Genomic DNA, 20,391 nt, shown 5'->3' with positions numbered 1-20,391 from the left:
CCCATTCCTGTAGTCTGAGGATTTCCTATTTTTCTCTTTCATTTAAAACATACTGTTTTTGGGGTTTTAGGCAGATCATACATTTAAAGACATTACACTGGGCTCCAAAACAACTAACTGATTAACTAAGAAAATAATCTGATGATTAATCAATAATGAAATCATTTATTGAATTTGCTCAACAAATTAGAACTGTGGGTGATATTTTAAGTCCTGGAATCAGGCTAGAAAAAAAACAAACTTCTGTTTTATCTCTTACAATTTGGTTTTCTTTATGGTGACTATGTCCTCTCAAGGCTGTAGATAGTTGGTATTAAAGTCTGTTCAATTTGTCCTTTCCTGTCAACTCAACCTTTGAAAACTTAAGAATAATGCTTTTGCTTAGTATTTTCCAGACCCATGTCCTGAGCTGCCTGTATGATTGTACTGTATCTGCAGGTTAAATAATTTCCTCCAATATGGGAAAAAATATCTCTCCTAAAATGTTATTAAGGATTCCATTTAATTAAGATCATAAAGATCCATTTTTATTTTGTTTGGTTGTTTTTTAATGGAGTTATCCGACTTTCCATCCTCAAACCCAAAGAGAAAGAACAAAACATCAGAAAATTAAAAATACAAGTTATTTAAAAAAAAATTGCATTTTGAGGAACGAACTAGAAACTACAAAACACAATTTTTTTGAACAACTCAAAAAGACAAAAAAAAAAAATACAGGCTTCAAATCGCGGACAGTCTTTTTAGTTACAAATTAAAACAGAAAAAAGCATAGTTTTTACATAAACATCTCTTCTTTTAAACTTTTGACTCTGGTGGTTGTGAGGTTTTCCTCTGAGGGTGAATGTGACTGACGAGTACACCGAACTCGATCCGTTGCAGGAAATAGACCAAGCCACTCACTGTCTACTTCCTCTGACCCCAGGGAATAAAAACTTTATCGACTATGTATGAGAGCTGCAACTTTCTGTCTAAAGAGTCTCTTTATGATGAGCCCAAGACCATGTGCAGCGTGTTTCCATGTACATGTGTGTGTTTTGTGTTTGTGTGTGTCCGTGTGTGTGTGGTCTGACAGTCTCATTGCATCCAGTCCTTCTGTTGCTCTCTCCTCTGTATCTCCTCAGAACTACTCGTCTCTCTCCTCTGAACCAGTCAGTAAGGAAGAAAAAAAACAAAAACATAAAAATAGAGAAGTAGCCAGTCTGCCAGGAAACCAGCTGATTCCAGTCCGTGAGCCAATCAGCTCGCCTCTCACAGTCTATTTGTTCATTTGTGGTCACAGCAGTTTGTGTTGATCCAGTTTTCGTTCCATGTCCATGTTTAAAACTCCAGGTGGAACAGCATGTTACTGTCTGTTTGTCTGGTCGGTTCAGAGCAGGAGAAACCAACAGATCAGCTTAGCAAACATGTTGTGGTGCCTGGTGGTCCAGCCAGTCTAGCCGACCCAAGGCAGACTACAGGACCTCCAACAGCCGGGGAGGAGGGGTGTGGGGCGGTTGATGGTGGAAGAGAGAGAGGGTTATATGAAGAGGACTACAGAAGGAAAAAGAAATGGTGAAAAAGAGAGCAGGGGTTTCTCTCTCATCTTCATTTGTGTCTCTGGAGAGCTTTCCTCTTCCTCCTCTTGAAGAAACAGCAGCACCTGCAACACACACACACACACACACACACACACACACACACACACACACACACACACACACACACACACACAATGTTCAATTTTACAAACTTAAACTTAGACTTAGATGATGCTGACCTCTAGCATTAGTCCTTGTTTTAGTATTTTTCCTTCTCTGACCATGTTAGGATGACTGGTGGGTTACAAGAGGAAGGAGAATAAGGGATGTTTTCATGTTAGTGTCTTGTCAATGGTGATGTAAGTGTTTAGTTTTAAAACGAAAAGCACTCAATCGTGTAATTCCTTCACTATAAAATTCAGCTACAGTTACAACACTCACTGGTGTGTGCGTGTGTGATTGTGTGTCCTTACTTGGTATCATCAGCCACTTCCACCTCAGCATTGGCTGTGATTGGTGCATTGGAGTGTCCTGCAGTAGGGTCATCTGTATTCAGCTCCCCATTGGTTGAGCTCATCACCTGTGGGTGAGAAATGGAAGAGAGGGATGAGTACAGCTGGGACAACATGTAAAAGATTAGGTCCACACTAAGGCAGATAGATCTGAAAATGCTTTCATTTTTGAAAAGCTCTTTTCCTTCACTGACAAACATAAACATCTTCGTCCTTTCTCGTGGCTTTCAGTCAACAACTGGGACAAACAGAAGGCAATTAATCTGCCGAGTCTCAGCTGGTTAAACGTCCATCTGTGTCCATCACAAAGGAAAAGACTGTTTTCAAATGTAGCCAACTTAATGTGGACGTGTCTCAATAGTCTGTGAGAGCTGTGATGTACGGGGAAGCTTCACACCTCCACAGACACAGGCAGTGTCAGCATTCATTTTGTTGCCATGCAAAATAGCAGCACCTCTGCTGAATGGCTGACAGTGTTGAGTTCAGCTCACAGACTGTAAAAGCAATGACAACGTCTGAATTACATGGTGAACCTACAATGACTGAGATGTTTTGTTTTTAAATCAGGGTTCAGATGCATCAACACAAATGGTCACATCCATCGACACACAAACTCAATACAGTGTCATCTGTTGTAAACTGGGACGGTCATTTTTAATTTATGTGTGTTTTGGTGAAAATTAACAAGCTTCACATCGCTATTTCTTAAAATCAAAATGCCTCAATTTGCTGGCATGTGTTTAGTCTTATTTAAGGCAACAGAGCAAAGGTTTTGATTATGGTAGTGAGATGTGAATCCACATCATTAGATGAGGGACTGTCGCCTCACTCTCAGGTCGTGTTGACTCTGTATCAAGTTTTCTTCAACGACCTCTCTGTATGTGGCTGCTTTCGTGCCCCTGTGCTGAGAATTACACCCACCACATGATGCTACCCAGACTATGCTCCACCATAGGGATAGTATTATCCAGGTGATGAGCAGTACCTGGCGTTCAGATATAGTCTTTGGAGTTCTGCCCTAAGGGTTCAGCTTTAGTCTCATCGGAGCAGAGAGTCTTGTTCCTCCTGTTCTCAGAGTCTTTAACTGTTGTTTGACAAACTCCAGCAGGATGTCATATGTCTTTTACTCAAAATGGCTTGTGTCCCATCTCTCTACCATAAAGACCTGATTGATGGAGAGCTGCTGAGATGGTCCTCTGAAGCTCTGTTAATCATTTTGGCTGGACAGACAACTCTAGGAAGAGTCCTGTGGCTCCTCACTGTTCTCCTGGGACACTCAGAGCTTGAGAAATGGTTTTATACCTTTGCCCTGATCTATGCCTCATCACAGTTTTATTACCTTGGTGTACAGAGAGTTCCTTGGACTTCATGGCTTAGTTTTTGTCCTGATCTTAAATACACAAGTGTGTACCTTTATAAACTATGTCTAATCCATTCAATTTGCAGCAGGTGGACTCCAGTCAAATTCTAGACACATCTCATGGATAATTAAAGAGGAAGCAGGTGACCACAGTTTGGAGCCACAGCAAAGGCTCAGAGTAGTCTCAACAGTTGCTCTTCTGACCACTAACAAATTTGAGGGGAAAAACCAATAAATAAACAAGAGCCATGATGATAACTATTGAACTATATTTTCAGATCTGGCTCTAGCAAACATGGAGAGACCCCATATTTTGAGATTAACACCAGCCGAGAATCAAATGCCAAGTTGAACTTTTCCTCACCAAACCCCCATGTCATATAGAGAGTGGGTGCATCTCTCCTTATGTGTGAGATGCACCCACTCGTAGGACCTCAGCAATACAGTGCCACAGGGATGATATACCCTGGTTCCCTCCACAAACAGCCAATATGATTTCTCTGCTGTGTTTTGGATGATTAGAGTAAATCAGCAACAGTTTCTGATCCTGACAGGTTCTGTTCAGCTGGATAATCTTCACTAATGATTCCACTTTATGATGTTTGAAGCCTAAATACAATCAGCAGCAGTAAAAAGCTCATGTTAGGCTCTAAACCAACGACACCACAGTCACATGACTTCACCGTCGTCACCACTAAACTTCAGCTTGTAGTGTGATTTAGCTCTGAGCTCTTCTACAGAAGCCTTTCCTCTGACAGAGTTAGTGACAGTTTGTAGAAACACAACGAGGCTGTAAAGGTGGACTGGTGAGGAGATCGGTTTTCATGTTGGACTGATGACGTTTAACATCCCCGACAACCTCTGTTGTCTCATTTAGACACTTGTTAGCAACCAGCCTTTTTTAACAGATGGAGAAGCTTCAAGAAATCAGGACTGAGGGATTTACTGATGGATTTGATGAGAATCAAACCTGAAAATATCTTAAGGACAAAGAAACAGGAAGTGTAAAAAAATGTATTTCTGATGTTTTAGGACTCATTCCTGCAACTATCTATAACTACCAACTTAACTTTTTCTATTGTTTACTCTGGTTGTTGCTACAGACACAGTATGAAACTCATCTTCCTCCAAATTGTCACTGTTCACCTCCCAAAAAGCAACATACATCATGTACTCTGTAAAATCTCTGCTCTGTCTATAGAAACCAGGCCTTCTGTCCCCCTGCAGATAGTCTCCATCACTTCAGTGTTAAAAAGGCAGTGATGGTTTAGATGTAAACACTACCTGACTATTGAATAAAAACATAACGCAGAGCTGGAAAAAACAGATGCTACACAAACCTAACCTATACAGGTAAAGGTTTTAATCTATTCCAGTATTCCCATGTTAAGGAACTGTTGAGGCTGTGAGGAAACAGACTTGAGGTCAGCCCTGCTGTAGAGACAGAAGAGGTCATGCAGGCAGACAGACAGACAGGTAGGCAGACAGACAGGAAGCCAGCAGAGCTAACCCTTCCTCTCAGTACCTGGACAGACCCGCCCAGCCTATCTGCAGTGAGATGGGAGCCCAGCAGCTCTCGATTGGTCACTGGAGTGGGCTGGGACTCACTGCCTTTCCCCTCTGGAGACTAGAGAAGACCGGGAGCCGATTGCAGGAGAAAAGAGAAGGGGGAGGAGATGGAGGAGGAGGGAAAAGGTGAAGAGGACAGGTGACATGGAAGAGGAGGGTTGCCATGGAAAAGGAAAGAGACAGGGTGGAATAGAGTGAGAGAAGAAAAGCAAGGAAGGAGTGAGAAGATGAGCAGATGGAGGAGAGGAGTGGGTGGTGAGGAGCCGGACGGCGAGGAGGAGAAAATAATGAGTAATAGGAATAATGACAAAAAGGAAAGAAAAAAAGAAACAGTGAGTTCAGATTCAGTATTTGGTGGAGGAGAAACAGGAGGGTGAGCATTCAGGTGTGCAGAACGGTGAGAGTGTGACATGTGGAAGCCCTGAGCACCAGGGGAAGGAGGTGGTCTATTCCATGGTCCTGCAACCTCAGTTGCCTCAAACCTGCAGTGTAACATAACTACTGGTGATTAGTAAAGCTGGACTAATGTTCATTTGTGTTTGTCAGTGTAAAAGTAGGGGTGGGTGGTATAACCAGTACAAACCTTTCACTTTGAAATACGCCAAGATATTAATCAGGACACATTATTTGTTTCAACCCTGATACATCTGATTGCTGAGAGAAGGCAGGGAAGAAATTAACATGGGCACTGAAGCGGAAACAAATTATGAGGAAACTATTGTAAAAACTTGTTGAGCAGAATCTTTAATTTCCTGATTTCCAGGAAATTTCCTGGTGTCCAGGACATTAGTCTTATTTTTTGTTTAAGAAGAAAAATAATCTTGTCAAGCATGTTTTGCATCAGAAATGTAATCTCAAGAAAATACATCTAATTATGTCTTTATAAGATATCCCAGTTTATATTGAACTAGTCTGAACCTGTAATAAACTATAAAAATGTTTTACATAATATCCCAGCAAAGGAACAAGACTGTTTTCCTTATTTTAAGAGTAAAAACACTTGTACAAGTTCTCAATTTAAGAATCCTATGAAATGAGAACAAGTTTGTTGATCTGTTTGCTTGAATTTAGGTTTTTCAGTCTAGTTTTAAGGCCCATTATGGTTTTTCAGTGGCTAGAAATCTTTGCTAGTTTTAAGAATTCTAGTCAAGGAAAACTGGCTTAGCCCATTGGCAGATTTTTTGCTCAATACAAGACAATTTGACAAAATTTAAGAATATTTGGCTTTTTTTTGGCAGAGCTGTTTTTGCAGTGCAAACAGCAGGGTGTCACCATGCTGCAATTATTTCACCGAAATAAAGAACTGTATAATAAAGAACAACTGTAGTACAAAAAAATGGAGCAAATAACACACGCAAACACAAACACACACACACAGGCCTCATCTAACACATGGCCAGGGTAGTGAATCGACTCAATAAATAGTCATTACCAGAGAATCTTGCAGTGTTTTCAACAACAGGGAGAAAATACACAATATATACCATGGTGTTAGGGATGTCACCAGAACCAATCCTTCAGTACCAAGTTGATCCCAAAACTCTGAGAATGTGACGGTAGTTGTCCTTCTACAGCAGAGTACTGCCGGTACTGTAGATGTGGTAGCTACTGGAGATGTGATTCTTCCAGGACTGGTGAAGGCAGTGTTACAAGTGTTCTAGTCTGACATCGAACTCAAGGAGAAGAAGGAGGCAGGTACAGCAAACAATAAAACATGTGGAAAGGTGACAGCAAACGCTCCACTGCAACAACACACCCTGACTGGTGTTATAGATATTTTGTATTTGGGACAAGTTATAGTATGTTTACAATATGCAAACAGCATCATACACAGTCACATTTCAAAAGGAGGAAACAGCTGAGACTGATCTAAGCAGCTGATAGTCCCTGTTCAGACCTGTATTGACATGCATCTCATATCAGGTAGACAGCTCTAAGTTCAGGTGCGAGCGCACCCAAGCTCTCCTGCTGTACTGCCATTTATAAGACCCTTGTTATGTCGTCTTTGCTCATTACCAATAAACCACACAAAGATTGTGTGTTTAGATGGCATGTCTGCGTTCCAGGGTCAGAGGTATGACGTGTGATAACATCGTCTGTGTCAGTCCTGCAATGTCAGCTCTCCCTTTTACACAGATGTCCATCGAGCTCTGTGACTGTGCTGCCGGCATGATGGCAAACAACAATATCCATCATTCCATGTTTGTACCTTTTCTACAGAACAGCGAGGCGGAATAAAGATGCAACATTCCCATCATGAACAGGCTGCATAAAAGGGGCTTTAGACAATGGACATTATCTGACTGGTTAAAAAATAACAACATTAGCAGGCTACTGTCATCACCATTCAGTCACTGACTTTATTATTTTCACATTATGGTTCTTGTGCCCTGTTGGTCAGTTTAAACTACTGCTAACACACTGACTGTATGGAGGTGTGTGTATGTGGTAACACTGTGTGTGCAGCAGCCTCTGATGCTTTCTGCTTTTTTTCTGTGGTATCAAGAATTGTGGTATTTCACTGGTGTTGGTACCGACTTTCTGCTCTTGTGACATCCCCACATAACACACAGCACAAGTATACACACTTAAGATTATACCGCCCAGCCCTTTGTGACTGTATAATGTGAGGGTTGTTTGTGTCAATGTGTGCGTGGCTTTATGTGAAGAATCTAATTGTCATGGAATAAAATGAAAACTATTTGTATTCAATACTGATTTCAAAAACACAGCACACAACAGCTGGATTTTTATAAACATAAACATGGTGATTTTAATGTCACTTGCACTGCACACTGTTCCACAGTTGGACTGACCATCGTGAGCACGGGAGACGTCCTGGTCGGCTGCTACGTCAAATGGTTCAGTCAAAAAAGCCATAAAGTTTTTACTGGCTCTCTGTGTGTCTGTCATTCATTCACTGAGAGCATGCTGCGTGCATGTCCAGGCTCACATGTGTAATCAACTGCCACAGTTGCAACCCAAGCTGCCACTGCCATTGCCACCACCCCCCAGACTGTTCTTACGTTGCAGTGTTTTACTTAGATATGTTTTAAAATATTTTTATTTTAGGTACTTTATATGGTCTACTGGTAAAGTAGCTGAGTATTAATCTCTCTTTGGGTGGGGGTGGGGGCATGACAAAAGCTGTGGGAGAGTCGGGTGCTCCGTGTGTCCAAATCTGTGTGTGTGTGTGTGTTTGGTGATGTACTGAATCTGTCCACATATTGTACTGTTGTACATATTGTACAGATTGTACTACACATTGTGTGTGGCGACACTTTGATGACCATGTTGCATGTTTGTCCAGAATGAGTGTGTGTACCTGGTTTTTGGTCTGTGGTGCTTTCTCTCGGTTGCTCGTCTGAAGTGGAGTCTCGCTGGCCACTGGACCAATGGGAGTGGGCTGAACACACAGGAAGTGAGGTCACCATGGGATCAGAGAAAGGAAATACACACTTGGTTATTTAATGTTTCCTTCTGAGGACTTGCTGTGAGTGACACTTGAGAGCAATGACAGTCGACGGTGCAGGATTGTGTACCACTGAAATCTCTCATTAGTTGAACTTCAACACTGTTTTCTGCTGACCTCAACACAAAGAAGTGTAAACATGGAGGAGGTGTCACTGACTTTCTGGAGATGTCAGTCTAAAGTAACAGCATGACTTTATCAGTTCCTGTTTGCACAGAGGATCAGTCATAAGACTAACCCTGCCCTAAATTCAGCTCAGACAGCTTCCTGTGCGTGTACTGCACAAAACACCCACTGCACACTGACCAGTGGCTTTCCAGTCCAGTCATACTGGTAGTCAAAGATGTATCCATTTCTGTCAAAGAGGTCCGTGAAGAGTTTCCTCAAATAGTCGTAGTCTGGCTTCTCGAAGAAGTCCAGCCGACGCACGTACCGCAGGTAGGTGGCCATCTCTTCTGTAACACACACACGGGCACACAAACACAATTCACACACACACACACACACACACACACACACACACACACACACACACATCAACAGACGTGCACATATGTGAGCATATACAAGTGCCCAACCCACACATGCACAGAGACACACAAAATTTGATCAACATATGCTCACCCCAGCAGGCTGTGTACGCCACAGCTACACTGAGACAGTTTTTCTGTAAAAGCTAATGTGTGTGTGTGTGTGTGTGTGTGTGTATACAAACCTGGGAAGCTCTCACAAAGGACCTCTATCGGCGTGTCTCTCTTGGTGTCTCCTATTTTCTGATAACGTTCTTTCAGCGTGTCAGCCTGATAAGGAGAAACAGGTGAAGTGTGGATACACAGAACACACATGACAGGAAGTGAAAAGATAAAGATGGCCGAACCAGTCAATGTGTGAACCGTCTCCTCACCTTGAGTCCCTGCCAGGGTAGACTACCTCGCAGGAAGTACATGAACATGTGGCCTAGAGCCTCCAGGTCATCCCGCCTGCTTTGCTCTGAAATAACACAAAGAACAACAACAAAGGCTTCACTGGTTGGATGATGTCAGTGATATCAAGTTTATCACCTCTAATGCCAAGAACACAAACACTACGCTTCAACACCCAGTCTGGTTCATACAATACCACTGCTGGGAGGAAGAGGCTAATTCTGTTCACTGTGGTCTCGTTCCTCCATGAACACTAATGTTAAGTAATATCTAATTATGGTCACTTCACTGTTTTCCTATCAGACTGGAGGGTGAAATATTTCAGGAACTTCCTCATTGTATTATTTACACACTGTTATTGGTCAGTCTTAACCACAGCAGATGATTTTACTGCTCCTCACTCATTCATGGACTACATGAAGTGCATGTGAGGCAGTCATCAAACAGCAGTAAACTTTGATTTAATCTTGTCACTGCAGGCACAGTACAGAGCTTTTTCCATTTGGATTCAGTCTCTCTTCAGCCACATCAAATATCTGTTATACAATGTCCGCACAATGAAAGCAGCAGCAGAAGTTTCAGTTATCCATCAGTGTCTATAAAATCAAAAATCTAACCAAAACGCTGTTGTGATATTCAGCAGACATTCATATAGGCTAAAGAAAATAAAAACAGACGAGGTAAGTTAGGTAAACAGAGCAGGCATCAGGAATTAGTGAGGTGCGACGATGCATTTCTCTCCTCGCGCTCTTAAAAAGCTGGGTTAGCTTAACTCTCTTTCCTTTCAGTAACTACTTTTCAGTAGCTAGCCTACTATACTTAGTTAGCTTCACACTTTATGCAGGGGTAGCAGGTCTGTACTGTTTTGTGTGCTGAATTAAAATGACGTTGAAACCACAAAAAGCTTTTGGCACCAACTCTTTTTCAGGGCAATTCTCAGCTTCACCTTCAAAAGTTCACTTTGTTTTGATTGTTTATCAACAAGGGAGACAGCTGTGATGAGCACAAAAAACAAACCTATTTCAACCATTGAGAAACACTGGAGATATAATCCGCAACTCAGATGTCTAGAAACAGGTGATGGTTCCTTCTTGCAGAAGAGATGAGTCGTTTTCAACAGTTTTTCTCTTCTTTTTATTTCATGTTTAAATGTGAGACGTGACTTATATTTCCACTTTCTTCTGTCCATTCACAACATTGCTTCTCTTTCTATGATCTGTCTACACCAGGGGTCGGCAATCTTAAACACTCAAAGAGCCATTTGGACCCGTTTCCCACAGAAAAGAAAACACCGGGAGCCACAAAACCCTTTTGACATCTAAAATGAAGATAACACTATATATATATTGTTTTTTACCTTTATGCTATGTATAAAAAAAGTGTGTTACATTTATGAAATCAATGAACTGCTACAGAGAAAACGAAATTACCGGGGGTCGAAAATCTCAATAAATCGCGTGCCGGCGGGTTTCACACATCAGCGGTTGTGACGCATATTCTGAGCGACAAAAAATTAAACACGTTTTATTTTAATGTTACAAGATCACCATAATCTTCAAATTTAGAATTACATTTAAAAAACTAACAAACTATAATAAAATAAATTTAAATTAAATACTCATTATTTATTTTCTAAAGCCACAGGGAGCCGCAGCAGAGGGATGAAAGAGCCACATGCGGCTCCGGAGCCGCGGGTTGCCGACCCCTGGTCTACACAAACACTCACAAACACAGTTACAGTAACATTCATTTATGCACTGTGTCACAAGTGAGTCCATTGACTTTGTTTACAATTATTATTACAATTACAAACTCCTCATAATCTTTTTGCCTCACTCACACCTGTCAACTAAAGACAATATGTTATTCAGCTCTGACTAGGCCTGTCTATGGTTGATATGGTGTTTATCCATGTGTGGGTTAGAGTGGTGCATATGTGACCCAAGGGAGCAGCTCACCTTTCCCCAGGTGTGTATTGATGCTCATGTATCTCGCAGTTCCAGTGAGACTCTTGTGTTCTCTGTAGGGGATGTGTTTTTTGGTCTCTGGGTCTATGTATTCTTTCGCCAGGCCAAAGTCTATGATGTGGATGGTGTGTTGCCGTTTGGAGCCGGGTCGGCCCACCAAGAAATTCTCAGGCTTCACATCTCGGTAGATCAGGCTTCTGGTGTGAACAAACTCCATGCGGGTTATCTAAGAGACAGCACAGAGTAGAATACATTAAAAACAAGGCAGTAAAAGGGTTAAAAATGACCAATGAAAGTCTGGTGGAAAAAAGTTTTCTTGTGTTTATCTTACCAGTTGTATGGCTATCATGAGTACAGTCTTTAGAGAGAAGGTCCGGTCACAGAGGTCAAATAGATCTTCTAAGCTGGGTCCAAGTAGCTCCAGAACCATAGCATTATATTTACCACATGGTCCAAAGTAAAAGACCTGGGGTACACCCTCTAGATGGACACACACATAACAGGAAATGGATACAGGTACATTTATACACTAATCTGTTTACTGCAACCATTATAACATGACTGTGATTATAGACACCTGACAAACTCATAGCAGCTATAGCCAAACATTATTCAATCAAACTAATTCTTCCATGGTGATAAATCCACAGCAGACTTTATAACACACTAGAACAAAATGATCAGCTGTGGCTCGGTGTGTTTTTCCTGTAAAACAACTACAGTCTTTTCTGAGCTGAATGTTTTGCATGGTACTGCCCAGTTTTAGGCCACGAACACACAGCAGTAGAACATCTTGTCTTTCATTCCAGCGCCTTGTTAAAAGGAGAGCGGACATACTGCCTGCGTGACAAGTGTGTGTGAGATGCAGGTCTCACATGTCGCAGCTGCATCGCGTGATCTAGAGACTCCGTGTCTCGCCTAGTCTATGAAGGGAAATCCAACATCCAAGTATCCTGTAAACTCTATGTACACAGATGGAGCCTGCAGTAGCCACGACACACATTCCACGCATCCAGTTTGTCTCCAGCGCAGTTCACCACACCATCTTTACCAAGGTTTCATCTTTTGTCTGTCAGCTAATCAAACCCGCTCTCAGGACTGGATCACACTGCATGTTCCTCAGGTCAAGTCCAAACTCGGAAAGACTGCTTTTAGATTTTGTGCTCCAGAATCATGGATTAACCTACAACAAACTTTAACTATTGATTCCTTGAACACATTGGGGCAGTTCAGAAATATGCTTTTAAATATTTTAAATCATAATGTTTCTGAAATGTAATTGTTTTTATCAGGAACTGATTTTTGTATCATGATTGTCTGCTTTATTTTTCATTGAAAATGAGGGTCACTCCTCAATTATCTCTGAGAAAATAAAGGTTGATGTTGATGATGATGATGATGATGATGATGATGATGATGATAAAATGCACCTTTTTCTCCTGCCCACACACATGACTGACTGTTGTTGGACTGATTGGAAGAGTATTCTTGAAAATAAAGAGCTGTAGAAGATTTTTAATCTTTGGTCTTGACGAGAATGTCACGTTGATCCAAGTCAAAACGGAGTCACAAGTCTGTGTTCAAGTGAAAGACGAGTTCTAACTGTGACAACATCAGATTACAGATTTATGGATGAACATGCGCAAGTGAGCACATGCATTCATTTGCATGGTGCAGGGCTGGGAGATATGGCTTCAAATCAATATCACGATTATTACAAACTTATACCTTGATTACGATCAATGAACTATTACTTATTTTGAATGCTTTTTATTAACACTTCACTGTAGCCAAAATGTGCAAGAGTAAGACAGTGGGAGGTTCTAAATGTCTGTTTGGATTCTTTTTCAGGTCATTGCTCCATGCATGGTGGTTTCTTTCAAACTTGTGTGTTTACATTTGTTTCTGTCTCTGTTACGATCTGTTTCGATCAGTGCACAGGGACATGTGTCTTGCGAACTGGGAAAATGTGGGGGGGAAAGGACAGCAATAATTAAAGGAATAACACAAAGACAATTCTACAAATATATTAAGTGTTATTTGCTAGTTGGTGTGTATGAGCTATATGAAGCTGCTGGTGTCATGAAAACCCTTCAGTTATGACATCATAGTAGAAGATCTAACAGAAGAGACACCAGTTTTTACCTGAACTTCCCAGCTGTTTGTAGAAGCGATATTCTAGGTGGAGCTGTGGCGCCCGCGACTTGATTGGCTCCTGCAAAGGAGGAATGTGTTTGAATTAGAATTATTCTGTATCATACAGTAAAATTCAGACAAGTTTTTTTCTGACAACACTGGCATATTCAGTGTGGTCAAGCAGAAATGGTTCTGGATGCATAATGTTTAGATACAATGTGAAATTGTTTCAGTTATTTTATTCTGAAATGTTGATTAATAAGTGCCACCCTAAAAGTAAACATACACAGAGAAAGGATTTTTACCAGTTTGATGGCCACGTATTCGTTGGTGTACAGGTTCTTTCCAAGTCGCAACTCTCCAAAGTTCCCACAGCCGATCTTCTTTCCGACCCGGAAGTTTGGTCCAACCATCAGGACCCCAGAGTTGGAGCCAGCACCCCGGCCGCTGTGCCCAGATCTACTCCCCGTCTTCCCAGACATCCTCTTTCCCTCCTCTGCCTCCCCCTTTCCTCCACCTCCACAACCACCACCACCACCACCTCCCCCCCCCCCTCCTCCTCCGCCCCCTCCTCCCCCCACTCCTCGCTTGTCAAAGTCCATCAGTTTGTGGTAGCCTGGCCTCTCCACGGTTAAGCCGATTCCATGCAACCAAGACAACCACCAAAACAATTGCCTAGCGGCGTGACTGTCAGACTGTAGGGTGGTCTACGCTGGTCCAGACTGTGAGTTACACTAGGGCTGGGACAGGGACTGGGCTGTGGCTGTAATGGGACTGATGTGAGATGAGGTCAAGGAAGGAAGTGGATGACAAGAGCTTCGTTAGGCAGAGCTACAGAGTGTTTAGAAATATATAAAAATGATGAGGGCTGATGAAAGTGAAGCAAAAGCTGGTGATTGTTGGGGGTGGATGGGTGGGTGATTGAATGAAAGAAATGAAAATATGATGGGGTGAGGGGGTACCACTACCAATTAGTTTATACCCCCTTGTAGGGGCCAGAGATGGCGATAAAGGGGTGGAGGACAATGGCCTTAACTGTCACCATACGTAGTTAGCCATATGCTAACATTCTATATGAAACTGAGAAGCTCCACAAGCTTCAGGCTCAGACATACCAGGCTACCATGACAATAGCCTGTTGTCAGCACAACACCCATGCACCCAACCCCAGTGCAGAATCTGACAGCAGGAATGTGTCGAGTTGATCAAAAAGACGAGAGAACTTCAAAAGTCCCTGTTTTTGTTTTTTTACATCTGATCGTCAAGTATTCGGCTGAGACCTAATACTTTAGTTGTGTGATTTATTGCCATAGATCTGAGCTAACTGGTTTTAGAGAATGTGCTGCTATAAGCACTTTTTCTCTGCACCTGTCCACTGTCACACACAGTCACTGATCAGTGTCACATAACTGCTTGGTGCTATGGAACAGCAGGTGAAGCTTTGGCCCCTGGGTGTGAGGAATGCTGCGTGCTGAGATTTCAAAATAGCACCTGAAAGATAGAAAAAAATAAGATTACATTCACATGATTATATATTTTCATATGAAATGTATAGCACAGTGCAATTTAGACAACACAGATCCACTTCAGCCAAAAAGTGCAATTAGAAATCGCTTCTATATATAAGGATGCAAATTATTTTAGAAAATGATCGATGCCTGAACCAAAGTATTGTTGTGTTATACTGAACCCCTGAACTTGAGGATAAAATCTTTAAGCAGATTAAAACGTATTTCTGTTGTCCGACAATGGAACAAAATTGAAAGACTCATGTTAACCAGCTGTCACTTCCAAGCCATTCACAGGGCAGCACTGGTGATTCTCTTCTAAGGAAAGTAGCTATGGTTTGTCAAAAAAAGTCACTGAATTTGTCATTAGGTGCCTTAAAAAAATACTAACGGGGCCTGAAAAGTTGGTAAATCTAGCAACAAAGGCGATGCGTTGGCAACACTGTCGGTAAACTTCCCCCTGATGACATAATAGAAAGTGTTTGCCCCAAATAATTTTAAAAGAGCAACAAGCGACAGAGAAACTCCATCATGTGGCCAAACGACCAACGGTGTAACTTCATCGCTCAGTCACATGGCGTTCCACAGTCAGTTAATCAGAGACAGATATTTGCGGTTATGGGTCTGGCTCCAATGTTGTGATCCAACCAAAAAACATGTCTAAGAAACAGAATGGTGCAACAACTGAAGAGTGTGAGAGCAGGCCAACCACCTGTTAATAACTGAAATGTAATGAAACAGATTTGTGCATAAACAAAGCAGGAACACAGAAACCAGCTGACAGCGTTTGGCCCTCCTAACAGAAAACCAGGCCAGATCTTCCTCCAGGAGGACAGGACATGTTCTCTAGTGTTTCTGATTTCTTCTTCTAATAATAACGTTCATCCTGGCTACTCCAGTTCCTTCCTTCTCTCCTCTCAGTTTTCCACTGCCCTCCATTCTTTCCTATACTACACCCAGTCTGTGTTCACCTCTCCTCTCACATCCCATTTCATCTACTTCACCTCCTTTCCCTCTTCCTGCTGTCTGTGCTATACCAAGCTGGTTGATGGCAACATGTGTTTATTAGGATGTATCAATATTGGGAGAAGATGCAGCAGTGAAACACAACTTATTAAAAACGAATCAAACTTTGTTTAGAGGCTTCCTCCCAAGGATGTTTCGAGTTAAACGTTTCTAAACTGCAACCTTTGTGATAAATATAAACCAATTACACACACTTGAATTGCTGCAGATGAAGTCAATTTAATTTACTGACAGCCAAAGCAATAGCATTTAGAAATAAATGTCCACCAAGAATTTGAGAACTAATTTGTAAGCCCCTGTTTAAAGAAAATAAGTTTATTAAGTGTATTCACAGCAACGCGCTCAGTCTCAAAATAGTTATAGCATGAAATTAATAATGTATCTTTTTTTTGTGAAAATCTGTCTTAATCCAATCAGTAGATATTTTTTATAACTAATAAGACTCTCTGAACAATGACAAATTCAAGTTAAACTGATAAATAGGTCACCTGGTCTCCTCTTTCACTAAACACACTGTTTAGTGAAAGATTTGTATTTTCTCTTTATGGGAAAAGATGACACCAGTTTGAGAGCAGTGTAACAAAGGTCACACACTTTGTGCCACACTAACAGGTTGTTTTGGTATTGTGTGTGTTTTATTCAGCAGAACCATCAGAATAACAGTTCACTGCCCGAGAGGTTCCTGACAACTTCTTACTCATGATAATGACATGGAGGACACAGAGGAGGAGGAGGAGGAGGAGGAAATGTCTGAGATAGTGGACAATGCAGAGTATGACGACGCCTCTCCTCTGATGTCGTTAATGGGAATAACATGATCTCTGAGCCCCTGCAAGGTGGGGTAATGATTGGATTTTTATATGTGGCTTTTAATTGTGTTTGCTGAAATAAAAACATCTTTCAACAACACTTATTTCTTACTCTTATCTCCACAGGGCGCTTCAAATTTGAATAGAAATGTCAAAATGTTCCACTGTGTTTAGGGATGGCAACCAAAAACCAGTTCCTGCTGAGAACTGGCTCCAAATTGTCCAAACCACTGGAATCATATGCCTGCGAGCTGGAGCTGCACGATTCTGAACAAAATGAGAATCACGATTTTCTTGCTTTCAATTGAGGTCACAATAATCAGACTATTCTTTTATATAAATATATATTGCATTGATTTACCTGATACAAAACACCACCAAAAATATGATGCTGCCTGATACAGGACCAGCACAGAAAGGGAACACTCCTGTTTTTGGCTTAAACACAACAGCTCCATGAATCTGACACTCAACATAAAAAAAATTAACTTCAGTCTCTAGTCTTCTCTCACTGACACAACCTCTGTAATCTCTTTGTGTTTATGACAATGTTCCTGGTATTGATGTTTGTGAAGTTCAGCGGCAGGGATTCTTTTCAGCTTCATCATATTACAGTCTGCAGTGACAATGTAGATAAGATGATTATACATTTGTGGTGTTACCCAGCTGCTATTATTATAAAAACTGTTTGCAATGTACATGATCTTGTTTGAATCCAAAACATTCACACCTCTCAATGTGAACCTATTTGTTGGTGTGAGAACAACGGGGTTGGTTAGACCCCTCATCTCGTTTTCAGGGTTTTCTTCTGAAGTCACGTTGACGTTTTTATTTGTCCTGACACAAATTCTCTGTCACACTGGAATTCACCGGTGTCTCTCACTCACTTGGCGTTGCGGTGCCTTGTCATTTGTTGAGGAAGAAAGTCAGAGCACTTGTTTTGTTGCAGCTAATGCCCCTAATGAAAATGCGACATAATAACTGTAATTTAGAAATGAATTCATGCAGATTTATGAATTGAGATTGCAGTTATTAACCGATTAATCATGCAGTACTACTCCAAACATGCTGAAATTGATTCCTTTTATCAGTGCCTGCATGTTGCTCTGACAGTTGCACATTGTAAAACAATAATGTCAAACTCATGAGTCTACACTACTGGAAGGAGTCATGGTGGAGAGGAAGAAACAGTCCAACGTGTGCCCTCATTTTGCAGAGGATGATAACAGTGCTGGTTGTAATGTCTGTGAAATGGTCATTTCAGTAAGGGTGGTGTAGCTGTTTAGACCAGTCTAATTAAAGATCAAACCCTACAAAGGTTACTCTTATTCAATACACACACAGTAATAATAGTGCGAAAGCAGTGAAAGAAAAATACTCAATTTAAATGAACTCAACCACACACAGCGCATAGATTTTCAAAGTTTATACTGAACAGGATAAAAAGAAAAGAAAACCAATCTCAGTTCTTCAATTTAAATAACAACCAAAATCCACTTCAGGTTTTCCCAATTTTCAGTTCAGTTGAGTTCAGTTCAATTAAATCCAGTGAACCAAAAAAATCCTCTACAGGTTTCCCCAGCACCCAATAGCAAAACTCAGCAAGGGAGTTCAATTCAGCACACTCTCAAATGAAAATCAACTCCAAAAGTCACAGCCATAAAAAAATAAGGAAAAACAATGAGATTCCAGCTACTCACAGTTACAATGGTGAGCATTTAATACCCTGACACTTGATCTCTGCTGGTGTCCATCAAAGTGTTTAAATATCTTTCTGTGCGACACAGGCATAAATTCCAGAAATGCCATGTAAACGACTCTCTGTACACAAGCAACACGTCCATAACAAAGGGAAAATATCTTACGTTATAATAACATTAGTGCTATGCAGGCCGGCTTAGCAGATGTTTCATTTACTGAATAAACCAAAATGAAAACAGCAGTTAAACACTGGAGCTCTTGCACACCTAAGTCACCTTCATGTCTTTCTCCTGCTGTTTTTACACTGTGTTCAGACTCTGAGAAAATAACACAGCTGAGTTGATGCTGCCTAATTTTTTTCTACACAAATTGATGAGGAATCTGTAGGGAATCGATAAAGAATTGTGCCAATAAACAGAATAGAAAACAGCACTGATATCAATAAAATCCTATCAATTCCCGCCCCTTCTGTGTTCATATAAAAAAAAAAAAATCAAACCACTTTAACTTGAGCTGCCCCATTCAGGATATATGTCGCCAATTTAAAAAAGCCTGATGCAAGTCTATGAACACAGAGGGATTCAGAAAGACTTCTGATCTGTGTGACTACAACCTCAACTACTACGCAGCTGCATCAACTCTTTGCCTGAGAAGCTGAGTGTGTTGTTTATGTGGGAACCTCAGCTTCATCAAATGAGGGAACACACAGGATTTCTGCTAAAATCAGACCCCATAATAAAATAAAACATTCTGCTCTGACTGAAGTTAGATTTATGCCTTTAATTACATCCCATGTAGTAGGTCACACAGCTTTTTTCCTCCCACAGAGGCCTCTGTCAGATTGAGCAACTCACAGCAAAAAAATCAATGGTGCTGTATGTATGTATGAGAGAGAGTTAAGCTTACATAAAGCAAGAGGGACAATCACTCCCACACAATCGTCTTTGACCTCAGCTAAAAGAAGAATTATTGTATGAAAACAGCTGTAAACACAGAGGCCTTTGCTCCAGCACAGGTTTGAGTTTTCTGTCTTTGGTAAAAATCCACCAGAAGTGCTCATTATGTGACTTTAACAACATCAAGTTTGATCAGGAAGCCGCCTCACATATCAGTCAAGCCTTCCTCATAATAACTGATTACTTTAGACTACACAGGAAAACTATATATATATATATATATATATATATATATATATATATAAAATAACACAAGTATTGATGATAGTGTTTGTTAGGCACTACGATCAAGAGAGAGTACAGAGTCCTTGTCTCCAGTGTTTTGTGTCATGTTTTGTGTGGCAAGATCAAACTGGGCAGTGAAAGTTTAGGAGATTATTACATCCACTAACCTGCATGTCACCACACACCCAACAGTATCCACTACACAGCATGCCACAGGATACAAACCTGACCTCAATTACTACGCAACTGGGATTCAACAGTTTCTTCGCAAGAGGACAAATCTGACACACAGGGACAATGCAAATCCAGACACCACTGATTTGAAGCCTGATGAGCCCCGACACATGAAAAATAGAACACCTTTCAGCTACCTAAGCACATGTCAGCACTGTTTACTAATAAAAAGGTCCTCAGTTCATTTCCTGACAGATGGACTAAAAACAATAGGCTTCAAACCAGTTATCGATCATGTTCTCACCCTGCATCACATGTTCTTAATACTGCAGTCCCAGTGGCTTTACAACAAATATCAATGTATGATCTTTCACTGTTTACTCTAGTTAACTGTGGTGTTTTACTTTCTATTTAATTACTATTACCACTGCTGTCTCTACATTGCCAGTCCACCGTTTCCTACATTTAGTTTTGTTTGTTAGTTTGTTGAGACTATATTAAATGTTAAATGTATTTCCCTTTTATGGTGTGCTATT

General features: G+C 41.0%; 1 protein-coding gene across 4 annotated transcripts in view; it reads right to left on the bottom strand.

Annotated features, from left to right (window-relative positions):
• Window positions 1–483: 483 nt before the first annotated feature.
• The window catches only part of LOC139629475 (casein kinase I-like), a 21,054-nt gene continuing 1,146 nt past the window's right edge, over window positions 484–20,391 (bottom strand). Inside the window, exons 2-12 of one of the 4 annotated variants that reach the window (XM_071492110.1) lie at window positions 13,762–14,947; window positions 13,466–13,535; window positions 11,652–11,800; window positions 11,312–11,546; window positions 9,335–9,420; window positions 9,146–9,230; window positions 8,737–8,882; window positions 8,284–8,364; window positions 4,915–5,016; window positions 1,991–2,097; window positions 484–1,639 (exon numbers count right to left, since the gene is read on the bottom strand). In XM_071492110.1, the coding sequence (XP_071348211.1) occupies window positions 1,585–1,639; window positions 1,991–2,097; window positions 4,915–5,016; window positions 8,284–8,364; window positions 8,737–8,882; window positions 9,146–9,230; window positions 9,335–9,420; window positions 11,312–11,546; window positions 11,652–11,800; window positions 13,466–13,535; window positions 13,762–14,058 (1,413 nt within the window). In that variant the 5' untranslated portion in view covers window positions 14,059–14,947 and the 3' untranslated portion in view covers window positions 484–1,584. Of the gene's footprint in view, window positions 1,640–1,990; window positions 2,098–4,914; window positions 5,017–8,283; window positions 8,365–8,736; window positions 8,886–9,145; window positions 9,231–9,334; window positions 9,421–11,311; window positions 11,547–11,651; window positions 11,801–13,465; window positions 13,536–13,761; window positions 14,948–20,391 lie in introns of all 4 variants that reach the window. The other 3 variants (XM_071492109.1, XM_071492112.1, XM_071492111.1) reach the window with 3 other exon arrangements.

Source organism: Trachinotus anak, unplaced genomic scaffold, assembly GCF_046630095.1.
Source record: "Trachinotus anak isolate AG129_WGS33_773 ecotype Australia unplaced genomic scaffold, CSIRO_AGI_Tana_v1 ptg000012l, whole genome shotgun sequence".
Taxonomy (NCBI): Eukaryota; Metazoa; Chordata; class Actinopteri; order Carangiformes; family Carangidae; genus Trachinotus; species Trachinotus anak.
This window is presented reverse-complemented; position numbering and strand designations above follow the sequence as displayed.